General features: G+C 40.6%; 1 protein-coding gene across 1 annotated transcript in view; it reads right to left on the reverse strand.

Annotated features, from left to right (window-relative positions):
- Nnt (nicotinamide nucleotide transhydrogenase) overlaps positions 1 to 24,062 on the reverse strand; it is a 77,270-nt gene that overhangs the window by 28,798 nt on the left and 24,410 nt on the right. Inside the window, exons 8-17 of the mRNA XM_051183093.1 lie at positions 13,442 to 13,575; positions 12,707 to 12,898; positions 12,039 to 12,192; positions 9,270 to 9,431; positions 8,117 to 8,227; positions 7,082 to 7,227; positions 5,481 to 5,676; positions 3,695 to 3,928; positions 2,473 to 2,633; positions 287 to 466 (exon numbers count right to left, since the gene is read on the reverse strand). Coding sequence (XP_051039050.1) covers positions 287 to 466; positions 2,473 to 2,633; positions 3,695 to 3,928; positions 5,481 to 5,676; positions 7,082 to 7,227; positions 8,117 to 8,227; positions 9,270 to 9,431; positions 12,039 to 12,192; positions 12,707 to 12,898; positions 13,442 to 13,575 — 1,670 coding nt within the window. The remainder of the gene's footprint in view (positions 1 to 286; positions 467 to 2,472; positions 2,634 to 3,694; positions 3,929 to 5,480; positions 5,677 to 7,081; positions 7,228 to 8,116; positions 8,228 to 9,269; positions 9,432 to 12,038; positions 12,193 to 12,706; positions 12,899 to 13,441; positions 13,576 to 24,062) is intronic.

Below are 24,062 nucleotides of genomic sequence, written 5' to 3' on the forward strand. Positions count from 1 at the left end.
GCGATACAAACAAAAAGAATGGTAAAATTAACCTAAACTAAATGATTATGTGTTACCCTTAACATGGAGAAAGACATTCGAAGAAAGTCGAAAGACTTTCAAGTTTTCCTAATTCTTTGCGGTTGAATATCTTTAAAATAGCCTCAGAAATTTGCTCTGGAAATCCTCATATTTCTGCTGAAAATAACTAGAACCGATAGCCTTATTTTTTTTACTACAAGTAGGAGAAAAGAGATGTCCACGTCTCCAGGATGTCAACTCTGTTCCCTTTCACGTGTTTTCTTACCACACACATGATGTATGACAAGATGGCACCGGAGGAGCCGATAAGCGCACCCACAATGGTCAGCAGGTTGTTGTTGAGCAGGAAGCCCTCGGCGCACAAGGCCCAGCCCGAGTAGCTGTTCAGCACAGTGATGACAACAGGCATGTCAGCACCTCCAATGGCAGCTGTCAAGGTCACACCCTGGCAAGAAAACCAAAGTAGAACCCCAAGTGAGCATACATAATCAAGGACCTAGCATTCCAAATCTTGGTTCTTAATCACTCCAATGTCCTAATTAGTATTATTTCCATAGAAATTCTACTTCTGGTGATGACCAAGTCTCCAACATGACCAGCTCTCTCTCACTGATGTAGCAACTAGGAATATTTAATCACACACACACACACACACACACACACACACACACACATGCACGCGCAAAATCCCCTCAGTAAAAGTAGTGGTGAAAATTGGCAGAAACTGGAAAGGAATCTCCACTAGGAAAGATTAAATGATACCAAGTGAATGTCCCAGCTCTTGGTGGCTTTAGACTGAAGTCGGGCCCCTGCTGGTATCAAGTGGACAAGATAGAACTAAGGCCATCAGTCCACAATCTTACCTGTGTGACAAGCCAAAGGAAATGGTGGTTTTGGTGGCCAAGACAGTTGGAGAGTGGGAAAAAAAAAAAATACTACAAAGGAGCGAGCTAGAATGATTTGAAGGTGCCCCAAATGCTGTGTACAAACACTACCCAGATCTCTAGCTGATACTCGAAACTCTGGGTTAGACTGCAGGCAATTCTGTTAAGGATAAAATAACAACGGGTTTCAGTTGCTGAACCACAAGAGCCAGAATCTGAAACTTTAGTCTAACCAATTTAGCTGCCCAAAAACAAAAATAATATTTTTAAAAATGTAAAATAAATTGTGAATAGTTATCATCAATACTCTAGATGAATACAACAGAATCCAGTGTGTCTAAAAAAAAAAAAAAACCATCGTTGGCGATGCCCATGATGCAACTCAAAGTTATTAAATACAAGAAAGTAGAGATATGAGGAGGGCAGATTTTTACTATTCATTCCATATCTCCCTCCATTTTTGTGTTTTGTTTCTATGAGAGCATATAAGGCAAAAAGGAATTAAAGTATACTTTGTGTTATGGGGACATTTTCATATTCGTCATTTCTCAAAAATAACAATTCTTTAAATTTTAAACTTCTATATTATAGGTTTGATTACAGGGACTTTTGAAAACTTCTGCTTGATTAGATTAAAAATACAAAAATTATTTTACTAAAAATAAAACAAAAAAAAAGTCATCACCAGGTAAGACAGGAGGAAACCAGATTGTAAAGCACACCAAGACAGAATTTCAAGTCCCTTTCTAGTGTCCTAAAGTGCCTGTACTGACCCGTGACCTAGCCTTATGACCACCCATGAGTAAATCCCATTTATATACTATAGATTCTGTACTTCTGAATCAAAGAGCCAGGATTTGATAAGGAACCACTAGATGGCTAACTCTGTACTGGGTGCTATGAATATTTTCTCAACTTTAAATGCAAAGGCTATCTACAAAGTACAAGCCAGTCTAGAAGAATGTGAAGAAGCAATCGTAAATAGCAGCAATTCCATGTAATAGCATTGTCTGCTGATAAAATGCCAAACTGTAACACAGAGACAGAATCTCTGTTTATATCAACATATTATATACAAAATCAGACAGGGGAGGAAGAGAGAGCTCATGAAAGGAAGAGCTCTCTCAGTGAATACACTGGGTTCGCTAACTATAACTCATTTTACATTAATTATTGGACTCCATATCACATCTTCCGTGGAATGTGAGAGCAACTTACAAGCTGTGGCTGCTTTACACATATTACACAAACTTGTTATACAGTACGTGCCTACTGAACAGAGTTTGAGTCCTTGGCTTTAAAATTCTTTTTTACCAACACGTTGGTACAGTAAGAACTCCAGAGTACTACGGCTATCAGATGTGACAACCTTTAAACAGTCAAATAAGAGAACTTCTTCTCATACTTCTTAAACTTTAGACATTCTAAAGTGATGGGCATGTAGCTGTTAGACATTTTTTGGTTCCCTCGTGGATCTTGAACAGACAGAGACATGATCAGATCCTAGTCTAACAGTGTATCCCCAGCTCTTCCTGAAGTATGTGTTTCTCCGCCTCCAGCGACTCACCATGAGCGTAGAGAGTGCAGCCACGGAGCCCAGACAGGTGATGCCAGTGGTAAAGCTGGGGTCGAGCATAAATGGGATTATTCCACCCACACCAGCAGCTAGCAGGCCTGCGTTCAGTGCATGCCTTCCAGGCAGCAGCAGAGGGGCTGATTTCAGAATACCTGGGCCGAAGCAGATGTTACTCAGAACCCAGAGGGTATCGTGGGAAACGCTACATGTCACTTAATCCTGTTAACATCAGAATAATAACGTGGTACTTCAGACATCACTTTACAGCACCACATATGGAAACATAAAGGCATGTTAAAAGTTCTACATGTAACACACATCAGCAGAGAATGAGAAAATATGGTTCAACTTAACTGTTCTTTTCCCTATTTTTTTGACCACATAATTTCTTTATTCTGTCATGGAATCTTAAAAACTAACCCCCCCCCCCGTATGACCAACACAGAAGTTGTTAAGTGTGGTTTTGTTTATTTACAACTTCAATACGGAGTTCTGGAACATTAGCGTTCCCAGCGCTATCAACTGAGCCCAAGGGAGAAGAACCCATTAGCTATTTCTAAAGAAAAAGCCTGAGACAAGAATGGCTTAGACTTGAAATTCATTTGTGATTTTTTTTTTTTTTAAGTTTCATGGAAGTTTCCCCGCTTAATAACTTGATTGTTCAGAGGCAAAACCATATTTTTACATCACACACGACTTTCTCTAGGGACTTGTTCTGCGACCACACTGCACGGAGGCTCTCTGGGATTTTCCTTTCTGCTCCCATCTTCACGATTCAGCATCGCAGGAGCAAAATTTGCCACAGCAGAGTGCTAAAAACATGTGCTGTTTTTTCAGAGTGAGAGTTCCGTTAACCAAACTTAGTGGACAATAAGCGTCTCTCTATTCTAGGAAACACAAGCTCATTTTCTGTAGACAATACACAGACCTCTCCAAGGAAAGGCTACAGAGGTGCTATTTTGGTCACATGTATTATCAAATACCCCTTAGTGTCTACAAATTTCTGTGGACTAATTGCTGTTATTGCCTGACTGCAGAAGAAATTGTCACAAAGCTGAGAACCTCTAAGAATTAAAATGGATTATCTTTTTGAGGGGGAAATAATTTACATGTGTCTGAGCGCTGTACAAACACGGGTTTTCTAACACTGAAACAAACCCATGGATACCCTGAATAATGGGTACTTCGCTCTATGTTATATCAAGTCACTTACCCTGTAACTTTCCATAGGCAACAAGAGACCCACTAAAGGTGACGCCACCGATGTAAGTGCCAAGGTAGGCCACAATCTTGGTGAAATTTGATGTTGCGTCCATTGCGAAATGTGGGTACTCTACAATGTACTCGGCCATGCACGTGAGCACTGCTGCCAAACCCACCAAACTGTGGAAAGCAGCGACCAGCTGAGGCAAGTCAGAAATCTGGATGCGCTTCGCGATTGCCAAGCCTGTTGGAAAACCAAGGCCAGAGAGAGATAAGCATGAGAGACCTCTGGGAAAGGACAGCTGTTAAGAACAGGGTTTGCATTGCTGTCACAAATGGAGATCGCCTGCTTCCCAGCGTGGACTGGATGTTCCTACAAAGACGAGGGCATAGAGGGAAAAGCCACTGGCTATATTCACAGCATGTCCGAATGCCTCATTATTTCGCCTCATCTAACCAACATTGAATGACGTCATCCACGCTCCACTTCTCCAGAACTTCTAATGCTCCCCTGGACAAAAGCTTAGGAAGGTTACTTAAAGCTCCAGTTAAGTCCCCTAACGGTGTTCCACTGAGTGAATACCCCAGGCTCTCTTCTCCGCAGCCAGTGCTTACACTGTGCATAGGATTAACAGATGGAATTCTGAGTAAATAAAATTAAGCTTGGGTTTTCAGGAAAAGTGGAGCTAAGGCCAAAACTGAAGAAAACTTCTGGGAAATAAACTCTCCAGTTCTGAAGAACTTTCACAGTCGCAGTGAGTAAACACAAAGTAGTGCCAGTGCGGATCATCAGGGTACTTGTTGAAGGTCGTGTGTGAGCAATTTCCCACCATGAGCCTACAGTGCAACCATTTTCCTTCAAGCGTCTTTCTTGGAATTGTCACAAAAGGACCCACAGCTTTCCTGAGGAAGTGTAAAAGGGGGTCGAAAGCAAACATTCTGCTGGGAAATATCTAACAGCCAGCTCACAGGAGCGGAGGGCGCATGTATGAGTTTATATAAAGGTGAATGCACGACCTTCAAGTAATAAAACGTGTGTGTGTGTGTGTGTGTGTGTGTGTGTGTGTGTGTGTGTGTAGGTACGTAGGTAGGTAGGTAGGTAGGTACTTATGAAAGCCAGAAGAGAACATCAGATCAGGTTGGACCTGGTGTTACAAGTAGCTGTGAGGCACCTAACATTTCAGAGGATAATGAAAGAAGAGCTTCTGTTTGTGGTCTGAATAGTGGGAGGCAAACATGTAGCAACCACACGTAGGACCTCTTCGCTAACTACAGTAACAATTTTGAACACAGAAAGAATGCTTGCTTATTTCTGTACTGATCACAATGTAATCACTATAGTCACATTTTAAACTTAAGTTATATTGTTTTTCAATCACTTTCTTAGGTATAGACAAGAAACAGCAGGTTTGTAGTTTGTCTAAACCTTCCACTGAGAACAATTTCAATCTACCAATGTGATGCCATCAAATGGGGGATGGGAAAAAACACTATGACAGCCTGCTATTACACAGTATTTCTACTATTAGCATGCAAGAGATATGAATAACCTCAAGTGCATATTAAAAAGTCTGGTACACTAATAAAGGGATATGTTTTATTAGTGTCACCTTTGCTTCTCAAGTAATTTAAATTTATTTTATTTAACTTTTACTTGTTTTTGCTTTATGTGTATGGATATTTTGCATTCCTCAAAATATATCTCCAATATTAAAGAATTTTTTTTAATCTTAAATATCTGAGCCTAATGCAAAGGACATGAGAGCATCTAAAAGGAGAAGCCCACCAGCGCTTACCGATGGTACCACCCATGGCCATCGCTCCAGACATCTGAGCCAACAGTTGTGGATCTGGCTTCAGGCCTCCGAGTGTGGCTGCCAGGCCTCCTGCAACACCAATCATGCCCAAGGCATTGCCAAGTCGAGCTGTTCCCTGAGTGGAAAGGCCACCCAGGGCACCAACACAGCACAAGCCTGAGCCCAGGTACATGATCTTTCAGAAGGAAACAAGAGAAAAGGGATTATTAAAAAAAAAAAAAAAAAAAAAAAAAAAACTTCACAGATCTCCTCTCTTGTGGAACTCGATTCTCTGAGGACAATTTAAATTCAGACATTCGACAGATAGACCTGATCTCTTCTGTTAAAATTTCAAAACACTTTCCTATCCATCAGGAATATAAATATATTACATACTTTAAATTGTACTTATATTTATGCCATTTATATGAGTTGAGTTTTTTTTTTTTTTTTTCTGGATTTGATAGTGTCCACAAATACATTAAAGTACTTAAACTTAAATGAGGTTATTGTTTGTTTGCTTTTGGGGTTTTTTGTTTGTTTGTTTGTTTGTTTCACACAGGTTTTGAGGATCAAACTCATGTCTTCATTCTTGTACAGAAAGCATTTACCAACTGTGCTACCGCCCTAGCCCCTACAACAGTGGTTCTCAACCTATGGGCTTTGACTCACTGGGATTAAATGACCCTTTCACAGGGGTCCCCTAACACTATTGAAACACGCAGATAGTTACATTACAACTCATAACAGTAGAAAAATACAGTTATATGAAAATAATTTTATGATTGGGGGTCACTACAACATGAGGAACTGTACTAAAGGGTCCCAAGGAAGGTTAAGAACCACTGCCCTACAATACAAAAAATTTAAATTCTATGGGGCTGGAGTGATGGTTAAAAGCACTGGCTGCTATTATAGAGAACCTGGGTTAAATTCCCAGCACCCACACAGTGGCTTAAAATAGTCTGTAACTCTAATAACAGGGATCCAACCCCTTCTTCTGACCTCTTGGGGCACCAAAAAATGCATGTGCGCATAAAATAATAATAAAAGAACAAAATGTGTCTTTAACTTTTTTTTTTTTTTTTGGAGACAGGGTTTCTCTGTGTAGCTTTGTAGACCAGGCTGGCTTTGAACTCACAGAGATCCACCTGCCTCTGCCCCCCAAGTGGTGGGATCAAAGGCATGAGCCACCCACCATACCTGGCTACCTTTAAATTTTTTTAAATACTATATTTTCATAAGTGTATTGCATAATGTCTTTTGTCATAAACATTTTTTTGTTATAAAAAAAATTGTGATCTATTTGTGGAGGAGGAAAGTATAAACATTTTCAACTTGACTACTGGTTACTTCACTGTGCCCTTACAACAATCCGGACAAGCACATAAGGGTAGTACAATTCCCACATGTAGAAAAGTTAAAATGAATAAGCCACACCCACTCCTGGTCCTTAGGAAATCAGAATGGTCTGTTCGAACGGGTCCCTACTGTCTTTGCTGACAGAGCTGCATGTTTTTGATCGTTTTAATTCCTCTAGTGGCATTAACTCTAAAAGGGAGACACAGTAACAGAAACAAAAATGCCCAAAGGTCTCTTACCTCTTCGATGTTATAACCACTGTAGAGGGCAGCTAAATATCCACCCACAAAAGTGCCACCAGGGAGCAGATACAGGTAATTGTATTCCGGGGGATCTGTGGGTCGCTTAAACATGTCCAACATTCTCTGAGTTACCAGAAAGCCACCTTGTTGAAGAGAGAGAAACACAGACAGCAAGAGGGATCGCATAGGACGGCGTGACTCTTTTTTTTTTTTTTTTTATATGCTGCAGTACCTTTGCCAGGTACGTCTTCATCACCAACCATCACAAAGCGACAGCTATTATTTCAAGTAATAGTTTTGACCCTCAAAACCAAAAGTCATTCTATTATCAAAGCCAGTTCCCTTGGGATGGGAGCACAGGGAACCCTCAATACAGTTGAGAAGAAAACTTGGTATCGGGATGCAAGGCCAACTGCTTCTGCGTGACTAAAAGTAAACTTAAAAGCTTGAAAATACAAAGCATCGAAAGTCAGTGTTTTACTCCGATGGGCTACTCCCTTTGTCAAACTCTGTGACAGACGATAAGGGGGAAAATACTGCATCAACAGACACCAGGTTTCTTGGACGCGTTAAGGAATTTTTAGCTGTAAACCAGCATCAAGTGAGTGCCATACATGAGTGATGTGCTAGCCTTTCAGTTTTCAGGAACAAACAAAGCGTGATAAGGCAAAAAGGCTAAAGCTTTGTCTGCAGCTGTACTTATCCAGAGATGTCACGGTGATAGCAGAAGTCAACATAATTCAAGGCTATGCATTCCGAGGCTTTCCCGTTAGCTTCTAGCAAGACTCATTGGGCAGCTGAGGGTATGGACGGATTGGTTCTTTATATCAGTACAGTTCCTAACCAACCGTTGCAGATAGGCAAAATATTTGACTTTCCTTCAAAAAGGAACATTAGTGGTCTGAGAAAAAGTCACTTTTAAAGGCACAGTTCAGTGCTTAAACTCAGAAAGTCTACTTTGCAAGACTTGGTGTTTTGATCCCTTTGTCACCAAAAAACAGAGCGGTCTGAGCTCTTTCTTCTTCCTCCTACCTGCAATGTTGACTGATGATATGAATGTAGCAAGAGCAGCAAGACTCTGCGGAGCCGTAGAAGGATAAAAGTGCCCTCCCATCAATGCCAACCCACCAACTGCAGTCAAACCTAGAAAGAAGACATCAACATGATGAGTAAGTACAGTGCCCTCTCAAAATCCAGTGTGACAACCGAAATATCAAAAGACAAGACAGTCTCCATTAAGATGGTAAGAGCAACAGGAATCTTCTTGATCAAAACTGTTGACAGCACGCCTGTGCATCTTTCTTACTTGAAGTACTATTGTGGACAAGCCTTGCATCCTTTGGCACAAGGATATGACCTTCAGCTTCCTACCTACGTTCTCATCAAGGCAAGTCAGCAATGTCACTAGAGCACTGTTTAGAGAGAAATGTGACTGTGAATAGATACCTTGCAACCAAATTACAAGGAGCTAATCATGATCTATAGGTGTTTATCAGGTTGCTATCAATTTGAGCTTTTCCAGAGTGTGGCACTTTTTGAAACTGGATGTGCTCCCTGCAGAAATACTAGGATCTATGCCTGGGACATCCCAAGAGATAATCATGTGCCCAATCACTTTGGCTACTCAGATGGTTCTCATTCCCTCACATCTAAGCCGTTGCTGGAGGTCAAAGAGGACAGCTCCTTGCAGCCATGAGTACTGCTATGAAAACCCTCACCAAAGAAAGATGCCTGGTACCAGTCCTAGCCAGCTGGTTCCTAGCCCCTAACCAGTGTGGCCAACCCAAGCCATACAAAGCCTACTATATATATAGCCTTGTGGATTGAATGTTTAGTTGATTCTAAGAAGAGACCCTGGAGGGTGTTGCAACTGATTCTGTGAGACACATTTTGTTTTTTAAACTTCATCAATGGAATCCTTTCCTTAAATTAAACGATAATTGGAAGAAATATTAATGGATCCATGCCACTGGAAATTGGAACACAGGAAGGGCTAACATTCTATGGCATCCTGCTTGACAAGGCCACTCACCCTTGGGAATCCCCAAGCCACTGCAATGGCTGCAGTAAACACCAGGAGTCCAGATTTGAGAAATGCACTTTATAAAGTTCATCGAAACTACTCCTAGAGCTGAGAAGCCTATGGCAGACTGAGAGCAGAGAACAAAAGAAGCGAAGGACAAACCTGAGATCGCATTCGTCACAGACATCAGTGGTGAGTGGAGAGCAGGGGTCACTCCCCAGACAGTGTGGTAACCAATAATGCCGGCCAGGCCAAAAGTGGTCACCATCTGAGAGAAGGCTAGATTGGGGGCCACAATGCCCAAACCCAGCATCCCACTGAGACCTAGAAGAGAGAGTAGGTGAGATGGCTAGCAATGACCTCAGTAAAATAAAAGTACATGTTCTCTCTCTCTCTCTCTCTCTCTCTCTCTCTCTCTCACACACACACACACACACACACACACACTATAGAATAGTCAGTGTCTTAAATTCTGTCCCCTTGCCAATAACCAGCAGATTATTAAGACAATTGACTGCTAAGATGCAAGGGAGATTATGGACAAAATCTACCTTAGCTGACCACTCCTCCAAAATGAAATGCAAAGATCTAGTAATGTTTAAGAGTCACCTTCATAATAATTTGCACATTTCCCTGTGCCTAACTTCGTTCTCTTCCCTGTTTTAACGTTTACTGACAGCGTCACATGTGTTTATACATGCATTTTTCGTCCAAAATGACAGGCCTCCAGAAGAGCTACAGAGCACTTTCTACTCAGGCAGGATATAACCTTTATGAGACGGGACTTTTATGAGGCCAATTTTATGTCACTCTGAGTTGTGGCTAAGCAAGAGAGGTTTTCAAAGACCAGGAAGGATTTCATTCACTCCAGCACCTCCCTGAAACATATGGCTTCCACCCACCCAGGACAGAAATTTTGCAATTGCTCCTGAATCTGGACTGGACTGCTGGCCAGGACAGTCAGCTCCAGCCTCAACACCAAGTCAGCAAACAGTTTTACAAAGAAAAGAAGGGGAAAAAAACCCTACAAATTAAATTAAGAATGTGCAGAATACAAATAGTCAGCTCTGAACATACATCTTTAATTATCGCCTTCCTTAATAACAAACATGTGGATGGCTGTTCTGCAACAGAAGAAAGGGTTACCTAGTGGTCAGTAAAAACAGAGACACTCAGCTATGCGGGAGCTGGAAGCACCATTTCCTGAATAAGGGGCCTTGATTTCTCAGCAAGAACTATTGCTCTGTAAGTGGTGTGGCTGAAGGAACAGCTGTAAGTGGGCAGTTTGCTTTTAGTTGACTATTCTTAATGTAATTTCCCTACTCATATTCAGTATCTCAAAAGTTCTAACACATGGCTTGCAAAACTCTGGAAAGAGAGTCAGATAAAAGCTCTGGCTTTCCAGTTACTGATAAGACACTCAATATAGGGTTATGATTAGTCATGTTTTCTTAAGTCAGATTGCCTAATTCAAATCCTCACCCTGCTGCTTGCTGGTGACTGATCTTAGACATGCCATATACCTCTCTCTGTTTCAATGTCCTCATCCACAATATTATTAACCCTCCATGTCTTTCTCTCAAACGAAGAACATGATAACATCCCACATCACTGAGTTTCTATAAGGCATAAATGAGCTAAGGTATATGAAACACGTAGCTCATTAAATGCTAGCCTCTATTTGGATCACATTAGTTGGAAATTACTAACTCAGCAAAGCCCATAGTGCCTCGTGATGGAAAAAGACACAGATAACACCACATGTAGGATGGTTTTCTTATCAACTCTCTATCTAGCACAATGCCTTGCCTCCATAAACATGACAGAAACCTCAAAAAACAAGTCACCACTTAAGCCCTGCTCCATTTCCTTCTGCATCTCAAAGAGAAATGGAAATTCACGGTGCTGCTTAGAAAACTCCCCACTAGCAACACAATCATTTTCTTTTTCTTTTTCTTTCTTTTTTTTTTTTTTTATACAAGTTGAGTGCAAGCAGGGACACTGGCCCATCTCCTCACAATGTGCACCCAGAGGAAGCTTTTCAGTCATCTTGCTGAGCCTTGCTCTTTATTCAAGGGGAGTTACACATTTAGCTTTAAGACATCTGGGCCCGCATGGGAATTTGGGGAATGCTGAGCCTTCAAGAATCCTGTGTGCCTGCTGCTGCTCCCTTAATTCGTTATAGTTTGCTTGTGTTTTGTTTTTTGCTTTGACACTAAGCAGATCTAAACATGTCTCATTCCTTCTATGAGGAAGAAAACAATTTTCAATCAAAAACCCTCATTTTAGCCCTTCACAATATACAGCTAGGAAGAATATGTCTCGCCATTTTACAGTAATTCTGTAGTGATATCAAAACAATTGACTCAAAAAAAAAAAAAAAACAAAACTTGTGATCAGTTATAAAGAAAACAAAAGTCAAAATTAAAATAAAGTTTCTTAGTAAGTTACTTCAAATGTCTAATATTCAAGGCTGTCCCTTGCCTCACCCTATTTATAATTCAAACGAGTGTTTTGTTTCTCAGTCTTACCCAGTTATACAGATAGCCACAACTAGTGTTTTACAAGGCACAAAAAGATCTTGAATAGATTTGTATACATTTAACATCAGCACCCTCTGACACCATTACTCAGCAGTTTACGTGGGTTAATATTGACGGCTACATTGAAGATGCTTCCTGTAAAAATGTATTAACACCCTATGTTATTTCACATGCCTTCACTCCAGTACTTAACATGGTGCCTGTGTTATTTTGGGCAGTCAATGTAATCTCCAAGCCCACAGAGGAAGGACCGGTAAAGTCAGACCTATCAGGCCCAGGATAATAGGATCCAAAGAATAACAAGGGTATTCCATTTACTTATCATGACAATTGGCATAATACAGGCAAAACCCAATTAGTGCTGAGCCTTGATAACCGTTGTCCTCACCTGCCGCATACATGGATGCTGTGGTCAGTGTCCTTGTATACTCTGAAACAGTGCCTGCTTTCTCGGCGTCCAGCTCAGCCACCGTCTTCTGTTTCACTGGGGCTTCTACAGGGATGTTTTTTGGTGTGGGAGCTGGGAAAATCACATTGCCATCCTAACAAATATTAGAAAATAATATTTTAAAAGTCAAATTGGCAGTTCAAAAATTACTAACAGAAGATGGCTCACACTGGAAAAAAAATTGTGTAAATATAATTTAATGCATATTAATGTATATGTATAATAATGTATATATCTAATTTTAATGTAAATTCATATAATTTGCAAAATGGGTATGGTGTTAGTGTTACACATTTGTAATTTTTTATACCTCTAGGGCACATATAAAAGAATTCTGATCAAGCCCTGAAAAGTAAATACATGACAGAATAATTCATTTTTATTTTATTAGATTTCTGGTTTTCAAAAGTGATGTTATGTTTTCAATGCTAATACATACTTGAGTCTTTGAAATACTTTCCTTAAGTCATTCTCTACTTTTAAACAATTTCCATTGGCATGACAATGTTTTATTACAATAAATCTCTATTCTAAAATGGGGTTCTTCTGTGAACAGAAACCCTAAATCCAAGTTACATTAAGAGCACAGGAGGAGGGGAATATCCTACCTTCATTACCACAGTTCCTCGAATGACATGACTCATTGTACCAAAGTCAAAATCATCCTTCACTTCAAAATAAAAGTTATCCTTGTCAGGGCTGATGGCCTTAAGGAGTTTGGTGATGTTGTTGGAGTATAGAGTGCTGGCCTGAGTGGCCATCCGGCTGGGAAGGTCTGTATAGCCGATGTGAGTAATTCCCTAGATGAAAAAGCATATTGTCACAATAGCCAATCCCCTACCCTTACATCCTCTCTTGGACAATTCTCAGGCACAGTTAAAGCATGATATAAAGAGTACATATCTTTGTGGATACATACATATATACTCATAAACGTAAATACGCCTTCCAACGTGAGCTTTAATTATGTCCACTTTTTAAATCTTTTCCCAAGCTTCCGTGGATTTTTATTTTAAACTTTCTGACTTCAATGTCTACAAATACTTAAGAGGAATAAACAGCTCTTACAGAGGACTGTGTAAGTGATCTGTGGAAGAGCACTGGCCTGGTATGCGTGAGGACCTGGGTTTGATTCCCAACACTATAAAAGGAATTTAAATGGGAGGAAAAGTAAAAACCTCAATTTGAGGCTGGCAATAGGACCCAGGAAGCCTTGGGGGAAGGAATATGTAGTCCATACAATCCAAGAACATTGTACTTGTATGTCAAACTCACAAAGAACTAGGAAAAAAAAAATCACTAGACACCAGAATCTACAGGCAGGAGACGTTTTCTTGGTATACCTTATGTACATAAAGTTCTCCGGGCTTAGTGGTCTCAAAGTTTCCGCCAGCCTCAGCAGCTAAATCCACAACAACTGAACCTTCCTTCATTGATTCAATCATTTCCTTACTAAATAAAACGGGAGCTCTTTTGCCTGATGAAATCAAAGAAAACAGTACAAATTAGGATAATTCTCCTTGTTGTTTCGGTGTGCTCTGTGCGTCCGAGGCTTGGCTACGTGGAAAGTCGGTCCTTTGCAGAACAGTCATAAGACTAGATCAGCCATCCACTTTGGGGAAAGATGTGCATGTGGGCTGCAAAGAGGGCACCATTCAGCTGGCCAGCAAGCCTGGCTGAATGCTTGGCCTGAGTCATCTCAGCCATGCTCTTCCCAGCTGGCTTACATCTAGCACCATTTACTGAGAGGTTTCACTTGTTTAAAAAGAATACGTAAAATAAGCCATTATGGAAACTATGTCCACCCAAGCTGAACAATTCGCAAAGGTCACACATGTCAAGAGTACATTCAGTACTAATTTATGAATTACAAAATAGGATATTTCCATTCCTTTTAGCAAATGTCACCAGATTTTCCAAATCATTACCCACCTTAATTTAACACAGGATAGCAACTAGAAGAGACCAGAAAGTGCCATGAAATAAACACTGGAGCGTTGCACGGCTCCAAAGGGTCGGGAAGCATGCCTGCACTCTTATTCCCAGCTATTGCTCCTCTCTCTGCCTGTGAAGTATTCTCTACACCTGGTGCTGGGGGTGCAGAGGGGCATAAAGAGCAGTGTTCCCTGTTCTCGTGGGATACACCCTTCTTACGTGCTACTCCACAGTTTAAATTCACAAGGTGTTTTAGGAGGCTCACTAGTTCCTGTATGAGATAAATCCCCAAGAAATACCTGAGCCAAAAGAGAAAGTAAATACTCTTGCAAGATGGGTAGACTAAAAGCTGGGCACCAACAGCCTCGTTTCGATCCCTCCTTCTTATTTTCAATTTTATACTTACAGGCTTTTAGTAAACATGCCGTCTGTCTTATATACCGACGTCAATTAAACATTATATCTGCATTAAAGTTATCAAACCGCTTGACTGAGATTCATACGGTTCCAAAAGGAAAAATAATATTTAGTTGTAGTGCACATGAAAACAATTATAAGGATCCTGCGTGTGGGTGTTTGGGGTTACCTCAATCTCTATTGTACAAACTTCGTACAAGACAAAGCCCAGGGTGCGCAGTTCTTCCTAACATCCCCACGTGTGGCTCCTCTTCTGGGCCATCCACTTCGGCAACACTGGACCAGCTACCACAAGATCCCTCGAATGGCATGGCTCTCTCTTCCGAGTCCCCATCAATGAACAAGAATCAAGGAGCATTTTCTCCTTGTCAGTGTTCCTTACCCCTTCTCTCCCCAAGCAGTAAACAAAGGCACCTTGGATATCTTCCTGAACCCTGAGAATCCAAGAGGGCTAACCATATATATCCATAAGAAAACCCATACTTCTCTGCTCTCCGGGAGATTGGTAACCAAACCGAGGCAGCTGCTTCCACACGCAGGTGAATCTTAAGTGCTGGACTATCCTTTCCAGATGTGTGCTGTCCTCACCATCTCACCTTTTTATGCAGAGCTGCTGCTCAAACTGCCCATCTTCTTGTTGTAGCTTTTATTCCCACCGTATTTATGCCCTCCAGACTTGGGCCCCCTGGCATAAAACAGCTGTTTAAATGCAGGATGGTCCCCTCTGGCTTCTGACTAACACAAACGGTGGCTACTGATGCCACAGATCTTACTTGGCAACTAAGCTGTTCTGCTGCAGTAATGGCAGATTCTTTTTGTGTTCATCTATATCTGATGGGGAAAAAAAAATTAAGTGCATTTGTGTATGGGGGTGGGGAGTATTTCAGTGCCAACGTGTACAAGTGGACGTCTGAGGACAGCTGTGGAAGTTGGTTCCCTCTTTCTATTGTGTGAGTCGCAGGGATCAAACTCGGGTCATCGGATTTGGTAGCAAGTGCTCTCACCCTGAGACATCCTACCAAGTCCAATATGTGCTTTTGACCTGCAAGTGTTTCTTGGGGGTTTTTGTTTGTTTGTTTGGGTTTGGGTTAGTTTTTTGGTTTTTAGTTTTGTTTTTTTTTTTTTTTTTTTTTTTTTGTTTTTGTTTTGTTTTGTTTTTCCTTGGTGCTAGAGGCTGAATCCATGGCTTATCTATTTCTAACCCAAATTTCACCTTTTTAAAATATACCTTCATGGCCTATCTATATATAACTTAAGTTGTATTTTGCGGAGGGGGATGTGATTTGGGAGAGGGAATCCTATAGCCCGGGCTGATCTTAAAGGCACAATGTAGCTGGATCTTACCTTGAACCTCCTAATCATACCACCTCTACTGTACAAGTATTTGGGTTACAGGAATGTGTCCCCGTACCTGGCTAGATCAAATGGCTCTAGTGACACCCTGTGGTCTTTACACTAAGTAAGTATTCAATGTGAAACTATATACGATTGTCTCAAAAATAATTGAATTTCAGAAAAATAATTAAAAAAAAAAAAAAAAAAAAAAAAAAAAACGACCTAAGTTACATGAAGTCACCAATGTGGGAAGGTGCCTTTTTAAAGCTGTGTCAGCTGTGGCCAAATTTAATAAATAAAGGTTGAATGAATAAAATTAGGGAACATGGATTAAGGAATCCAAAAACTTAGGCCATGCGATGTCTTGCTCAAGTGCAGTCACCGGTCATACTTTTACAGTACTTAACAGAATACGTATGTTTAAAATACATATGCCTACTTTATATATGCATATGTTAAGTTATCCACAGACTATAAACTTGTAAAAAATCCTGTCATAGAGCACTCAGCAATATCGCAGTATATTTAAGCGATAAGGCAAATTTATTTTCTTGCCTGTACTTTTGCTTATCTCCCAAATGTCCTAATTTTAAAATTAAGGAATCTCAATAAGGACGGGGGGAGGACAGTGAAGGACAATGGCACGTTGGCCTGCAAGCACACTCACATGTGGATTAACTTTTTTGTTTTTTGGTTTTTTTTTTTTTTTTTTTTTTTTAATTCTGGAAACTTCGAAAATGAAAATTAAAAACAGAAGGGGAAAGAATACAGCCAAAAGTGAAGCAGTGGAGTGAACAGTGTGCTCCAAATGAGAGACGCTCGAAAGAAGAGTCTAGAGGGAAAAAACAGGGAAGGTGATTTCAACACAGGGTCTTGGCGTTAATAGTCTAATATGATAAAAACGTAACTGCATGATAAACCAAAAAAATAAAGGAAAGACGGGGCCATCAGTGGCTTAGCTAGGTGTGGGGGCAAGCTTCCTGTGCCAACTGAACATACAGTCCAGGTAGGTCACAATTAATTGTAAGAGAACTGACCCAGAAAGAGGTGGAGGGAAGAGGACACTTTGGATCTTTTTCTGGTCTATGGACTTAACAAGGAATTTCCTAAACTTAAAACAATAAGGAAAATTACAAAAGACACAAGCCAGCTTAAATAATTCCAACTCTTATGAGCATCTGGATGCTTACACACACACACACACACACACACACACACACACACACACACACACACACAGCCCCCCCAAAAAAAATTTTTTTAAGGGCAGACTAGTCCACATAGAGAATTCCAGGTCAGCAAGGCAAACAAAGTGAGATCCTGTCTCAGATAAATAAAATTGAGGGGAAACAAAAAGAAAGTAAATTTAAAATATTGCTATCCACAGAAATTAAAATAAAAACAAAATATTATAACAGAGGGCTAAAGAGATGGCTCGGTGCTTAAGGCGGACATTATTCTTGCAGAGGACCCGAGTTTCACTCCCAGCACTCACAACTGTCTCTAACTCCAGCTCCAAAGGATCCAATGGCCTCCTCCTACACAGACAGAAACACACACACAAATAAATAATAACTGGAAAAGAATTTTAAAGAAAATGGTTTTGAGTCATTGTTTAAAAAATCTTGATAGTTAACTGATAATATAAACAAATGATCAATTTTTTAAAAAAAGGATTTTTAAAAAATGTTTATTGCCCAGGAGAATTATAAAAATATTAAGTATAAAAAGTGAGAAATTGTTTTGGCTTCTCAAACTAAGAATCTAAAACAATACGAGAATAGAGATGGGAAAGAAGGCAGATACTAGAGGGCTAAGGGTGGGTAATAAGGAGGTGAATATGACCAAAAACCATTCTATGCACATATGGAAATGCACAGTTTACTTAAGCTAATAAATACAAACTGTTATGCTTTACATTTAAATGAAACAACTGGACTATCTCTTGATGAGATTATGAACAACAAAATCTTTAGAAAGTCATTTGCTGGTTATGTGGAAATTAGCACAAGGAAGTACTGGAATCCACGCCCTCTGTTAGTTATAACTTTTATTCTGGAGAAGTAAATGAAAATACAGACGTAGGAATTACACAGAAAATGTTATCAGCATCACATATCATTTTTGCTTTAAAAAAAAAATAAAATATCCCTGGATAATCACAGCCAATTCTTCATTTAAATTAAGAATACGGTTTGATATTTATTACCAAAAAATGTTAGAATGAGAATTTCATGTTTTCTAAGACGCAAACACAGAAGAAAGTGGGGGAGGGGAGGCTACCAAAAGCATGGGTAAGAGGTCTGGGGGAGGGCATGGGGGTTCTTGCTTTTCAAGGTACAGTTGGGCTTTCCCATTCTGAAGCCCGGGGTTAAAAATTTAGTCATTTATCTAAAAAAAAAAAAAAGAAAAGAAAAAAAAAGAAAGAAAAAAAAGATAGGGTTTACAAACAGACCAGGATGTTTACATTTCCAAACACCCACCCATCTAAAAATCAATAAACAAATATGAAAAATAAAATAACAAGGAGAGAAGATCATTTATATATTTCCTGGCAAGATATGAACTGAGTTAAAGATTTGTCACAATCGCCATGAAATGTTTTTGTTTTGTTTTTTTTTTTTTTTTGGCCCTTTCTGGTCCATGGACATTGAGTTCCTCCCTCTATAAAGTTACTAAGGTCCTCCCCATTTAGGAATTATTTCCGTTCTTCTGCCAAGACCACGGTAAGACATCCACACTCACACACTCAGATACACATTGATTCAGACTCAGCCAGTAACCACTTGATACCTGACCAGTATAAGCCAAATCTGGAAGGAAATAACTCATTTCTAACCCTTTTTCAAATTTAAACTGCTTTAAATTTTAAACTGAGACGTTTTAAAAATAGATTTTAAAAATAACTATTTGGTCATGGATTCAGAGTTGAGATGAGCGCCTAGAAATTAGGGGTCCTTTCCCTGCTAGAAAAGCAGCAGAGTTCCAAAAGTGCTCATGAATGGGGTAGGGGGGGCTGTAGCTCAGTGATAAAGCACTTGCCTGGCTTGCATGAGGCCCTGGGTTCGATCCTCAACCCCTAGTGCTCAAATAAGTAAATACATAAACCATATGAAAATTTTAATTTTCTATTCAATTAACTGTTGTGTGAGACGAACAAGAGTGTGTCAGGCTAGTGCTTGGCTTCCTAGAATGTCTGTGTCAGACCATAAATGTAACTACATGTACAGTCTATAAACAACCTGTTTTCTGATATGCTCAGCCTGGACTCAAACACTGAACTGGTAACCCTCCTGCCTCTGTTTCCCTGAGTGCTGGGCTTGCAGACGTGAGACTACAAGACTATGCACATCTTAAATTTATCTTTGAGTGTTAATTAGTCTATAGAATCTTTTCATAATCATGATTTATGCCGAGAAGTAGTCGGAAGGCACTGAAATTAGAAGCTACTAGAAAAGTTGCTCATTTCTGAAAACAGCTTCAAGACAGCTTACTGACAAGAATACATCCTTGGCTCCTCTACAGCACTAAATTCAAAAAGAGTGATTTCTGTTAAACTACCTAACAGACTATTTAACTTTTTTACCGGAAAAATCTTGTAATGTACCCTGTCTGGATAAATCAAGGCAAACGTGGTCATCTGAAATCAATAAATTCTCAGAGGTTATCATATTGGAAAAAGAATCAAATTCTCACAGGCAACTTTGATCAAGGAAGGAGCAGAGAGGAAAGGAGGGGAGGGGAGGGCGGGTGACGGGAGGAGAATTAAGAAGCCACTAAAACCATTAAGAACAAAAAGACACCAAGATGAAATGGATTAACCACAAGTTTTTATAATGGTTCCCAAAAAGCACAGAGAATTATTTACTGGAATTACTCAATGGCATGTAATCATGGGGAAATTCCTAACTTTCTGGCCTGTAAAGCATCAAATTAGAAGCTCAAGAAAAGCTTTCTGTGTTAACACAGCACAATAAATTCTACTCCATACTCACAGATGCACAATGTAAATCATAGAACCTGCTGACCTGAAGCCAAAATAGATCCCTCACCAACTCGTACTACAAAGGACAGTCTTAAATGCAACACCACACGATGTGTTAACTAAACATAAAACTGAAAAACAGTGAAGGAAATAGTTCGACCATCAACCAGTGTTTTACAGATTAAGAACCTTCACTATAAAGTGGCTGTGGGCAGGGTGGTGGTGGCGCACCCCTTAAGGCCAGCACACGGGAGGCAGAGACAGATGGATCTCTGTGAGTTTGAGGACAGCCTGGCCTGCAGAGTGAGTGCCAGGACAGCCTCCAAAGCTACACAGAGAAACCCTGTCTTGGAAAAACGAACAAACACACTGGGTATGGCGGCATATGCCTGTAATCTCATCACTTGGTAGAGGAAGTCAGGAGAATCAGGGATTCAACCTAGTCATCAGCTACAGAGCAAGGTCAAGGCCAGCCTGCAGGATATGAGACCCTGTCAGAAGAAGAGGAGGAGGAAGAAAGACCCAGTATAACAAGAATTTTGCACCATTATGGTCTGACTATGAACTATCCTCCATAGCCTTGCATATTGGAGTTTCATTGCTAATGGGATGGGGAGGGATGACTAGATCCTGAGGGCACTGATAAGTAGATCAATCCCTTGGTAGATTCATAATATGATGGCATTTTTTGGAACTTGGGAGAGAAAGGAAGATGGGTAGACCTCTTGGAGAACACAGGTCACTGAGGACAACCCTGCAAAGACAGCATTCTAGGTCTCGGTTTCCTCGATTCTCCTCCTCCTCACCTCCTTCCTGTCCACCATAACCTAAGGTACTCCACACTTGTTGAGGGATTCACGAGTATCCTCTCTTAGAACCGATATGTTGATCGCTATGGCCCAGCAGTACCTATGAAACTGAGTTTGGAGATAGGGCTGTTAAAGGCGGGACTGAATTAACCCTGGGCCTGAGCCTGACTTTATTTATTGGTATCCTTAAAGAAGAAGAAATTAAATGTCAAAAGTGACACCAGGGATGCATGCACGCACGCACGCACATGCGCACACACACACACACACACACACACACACACACACACACACACACACACGGAACAGAGGCCTGAGAAAGGCAGCAGTCTTCAACCAAGGAAAGCAGTCTCAGAGAGACCAACCCTGCCAACAACTTCATCATAAATTTTTAGACCCACAAAGGGTGAAAAAATAAGTTTCTGTCTTTTAAGTTATCCAGTCAGTTGTACTTTGCTATGGAAGCCTTTACAAAATAATGTTACCTTATTCCTGGGCACATGACTAGACAAGAACCAAGAACTCCAACTTCCTTCACAGATGGCTCTGACCATGTAACTGGTCTTAGCCAAAAAAAAAAAAAAAAAAAAAAAAAAAAAGTGGAAATAAGAGTGATACGTGACACTTTCAGTGACACAGCATGCACCTGATGTGTGACACCAACCACGCACACTCCTCAAAATACAGACCGTGCCCAGAGTCTCATCGTGGGGTAAGCAACACTTAGTCTGAATCCCCATGAGGTGGGAATGAGAGCTACCACCTGTTAATGCTAAGTGCGCAAAAAAAGAGAAGATTTCTACAAGAACCAAACAGCTTTATATTCTCGGATTAATGTGTTACGGCAATGATGGCAAACTGAGGGCCAGATCCCTAACAAGATAGAATTGTAGATGGAAGTGATCGGGAATTCAGAACTGTTATATCTTCCCTAGAAGTAGACTCACCTCCTGAGCCTCAACTCGGGGACTAGCAGGGAGAGAGGAACATTAATGCTTCTCCGTCTTGCAACATACTTTTGGAGAAATAACAGACAAAACCAGATTATAACTCTGTGGCAAAAAAAAAAAAAAAAATTCCGAACAGAACATTTGTTAAACATGGCTCAGCAATCCACGAAGTGTGTCAGACACACCCTAAGAAATCAAGACTGACAAATAGCTACAGAAAACTCCAGAATTCTGGCACCCTCCATCTGATGACAAGTAGCCCTATCTGTGTTGAAAGCTACCAAGAGGTATGGAGACAGCCTGTGGTTAGCAATCCTTGATGTTGTAAAACAGAAGTATTCCTCTATGTCTTTCAAATTTCTCAAAACAAGTGGTAGTGTAGAAGCAGTGTTTTAAAATCCCATGGAGTCAAAAACTACATGGAAGGGAAGGGAGCATGAAATATGAATCAGACAGTTATAAAAAAGAAATATAATCTCTAAAACATTGGGAGTCACTGGCCTACATGGTGTAGTTTTGACTCTTAGAAATCATAACGTCCACCGAGAAGAAAAAGACTCTGAAGGATAAACCCTTCTAACTTTTTTAAAGACGTACAGTTGTCCAAACAAAAACTATCTCGGTGGAATTCCACAGGCAAGAGTCAGTTATTGCTGTATTGTTATACTGCTTGAAATCACAGGACTGAAAGCCATCTCTTTGGACTGTTTTCCTATTCTATGATAGACTTGAAAAAAACTAAAAATGAGCATGCCACTGAAGACCTGATGAGGACGCCCAGGATGACGAGCTGAGCAATATTTGCTGAGCCACGGTTGCGTATGAATACTAGGCCACGCACTGGCCATGGCAGATGCTTGGAACACTCGCTCTGTGTTCACAGGAAGACAGGACAATGAAGGGCAGATGGGAGTAGGTGCCGCCGTGATGTGAAGTACAGGCTGTGCTGTGAGCGCAGGGAAATTAGTGTCTACTACTGCGGTAGCAACTGAGCGGAGTGGGACACTTCAAAGGCAGGAAAGAAAAGGGATGGTGTGTCAAAGCAAAAAAAAAAAAAAAAAAAAAAAAAAAAGCAACATATGCAAAGTATCTTAGCCTATTAGAGGCGATAACTGGCCAGCAAGACTGACAGCAGACACTAGTTGAACAGAAGTTTAACTTGAAAACCAAAAGCTAAATTTGGACTGGGGGAAATAAATAAATAAGTAAAGGTAACCAAGGAACCAAGTATACAAACTTCATAACATGGGTAACCAGGAGCAGGGGCCCATGATCTAACCTTGATCCATCTAGACACCTTCATCTAAAGATGCAGGCAACCTGAGCGGACCAAGACACAGTTACCATTACTAAATAAAATCTCGGGAGTAATGGACCAGTAAAAGAACAATGCAAAGAACAAAGCCTAATGCAGGAAGTGGAGAGCAGGAAAGCCATATAATAATTGTAGTCTTCATTAATTTTTATTATTGTGTGTGTACAACATGCATGTTCATATACGTGTGTGTCATATACATGCATGTGTGAGTGTGTGTCTGTGGGCGCATGCACCCAGGCATGGGAGGAGGCCAGGTACAGAGGCCAGGGGTCAACATCGGGTGTCTTTCTCTATCTACTGCTCTCCACCCTTACTTTTGGGTTTTTTTTTTTTTTGTTTTTGTTTTTGTTTTTGTTTTGTTTTGTTTTGTTTTGAGACAGGGCCTCTCACTGAACCTGGAACTGCCATTTGGCTAGACTGATTTGCCAGAAACCCTCCAGGATATACCTATCACCAACCTTCCTCTCCAGTGTTGGAGATGCATATACATGTCACCACAACCCGTTTGTACGTCAGTGCGTGGAATCCAAACCAGGGTCCTCACGCTTGCGTGGTAGACATTTCATCTGCTAAGCAATCTCCATAGCCCTGATTGTGAATTTTTAATTGAGTTGTAATCAGGAATGTCTTTCAATGTAAAAGATGTAGTTTCTGCCACAGTGAACCTAGCAGAGGCTAGACAGGGCGCTTTCTCCTCTGCAATCAGCACCCCTGAGACTGTAAGTAGCCTATCCTGAAGCTACTAGTACTGAGTAAAATTCTCACCTTTAATCCATCACCCGACTCAGTAGAGGCTGCAGACAACAGCTACCTCGTTCAACAACTATGTCAGTCCACATACAAACATGCAATCTATACTAATTAAGATAGCGCTCTCTCTCTCTCTCTCTCTCTCTCTCTCTCTCTCTCTCTCTCTCTCCCCCCTACCCCCACTCTACCTCTTCTCAGGACTTAAGCCACCCAGCTCTTTCTTCTGGAAATACAGTGAAACAGAGAAGCAACACCTCTTTAGACAAGTCTTCAAGATTACCACGCAATTGACCTTCTACCACAATACACTGAGTAGAAACTACTTGTCATAAGTAAACAACAGCCATCTATAATCCCTAAGCCCAGAATTTAGGAAGCTGAAGCAGGAGGATCACAAGTTCAAGGCCCATCTGGGCTATACAGCAAGCCCCTGTCTCAAAACAAGCTGTACAGGCAGGCCCAACG

The sequence above is a fragment of the Phodopus roborovskii genome, unplaced genomic scaffold (genome assembly GCF_943737965.1).
Source record: "Phodopus roborovskii unplaced genomic scaffold, PHOROB, whole genome shotgun sequence".
In the NCBI taxonomy this organism is placed as follows: domain Eukaryota; kingdom Metazoa; phylum Chordata; class Mammalia; order Rodentia; family Cricetidae; genus Phodopus; species Phodopus roborovskii.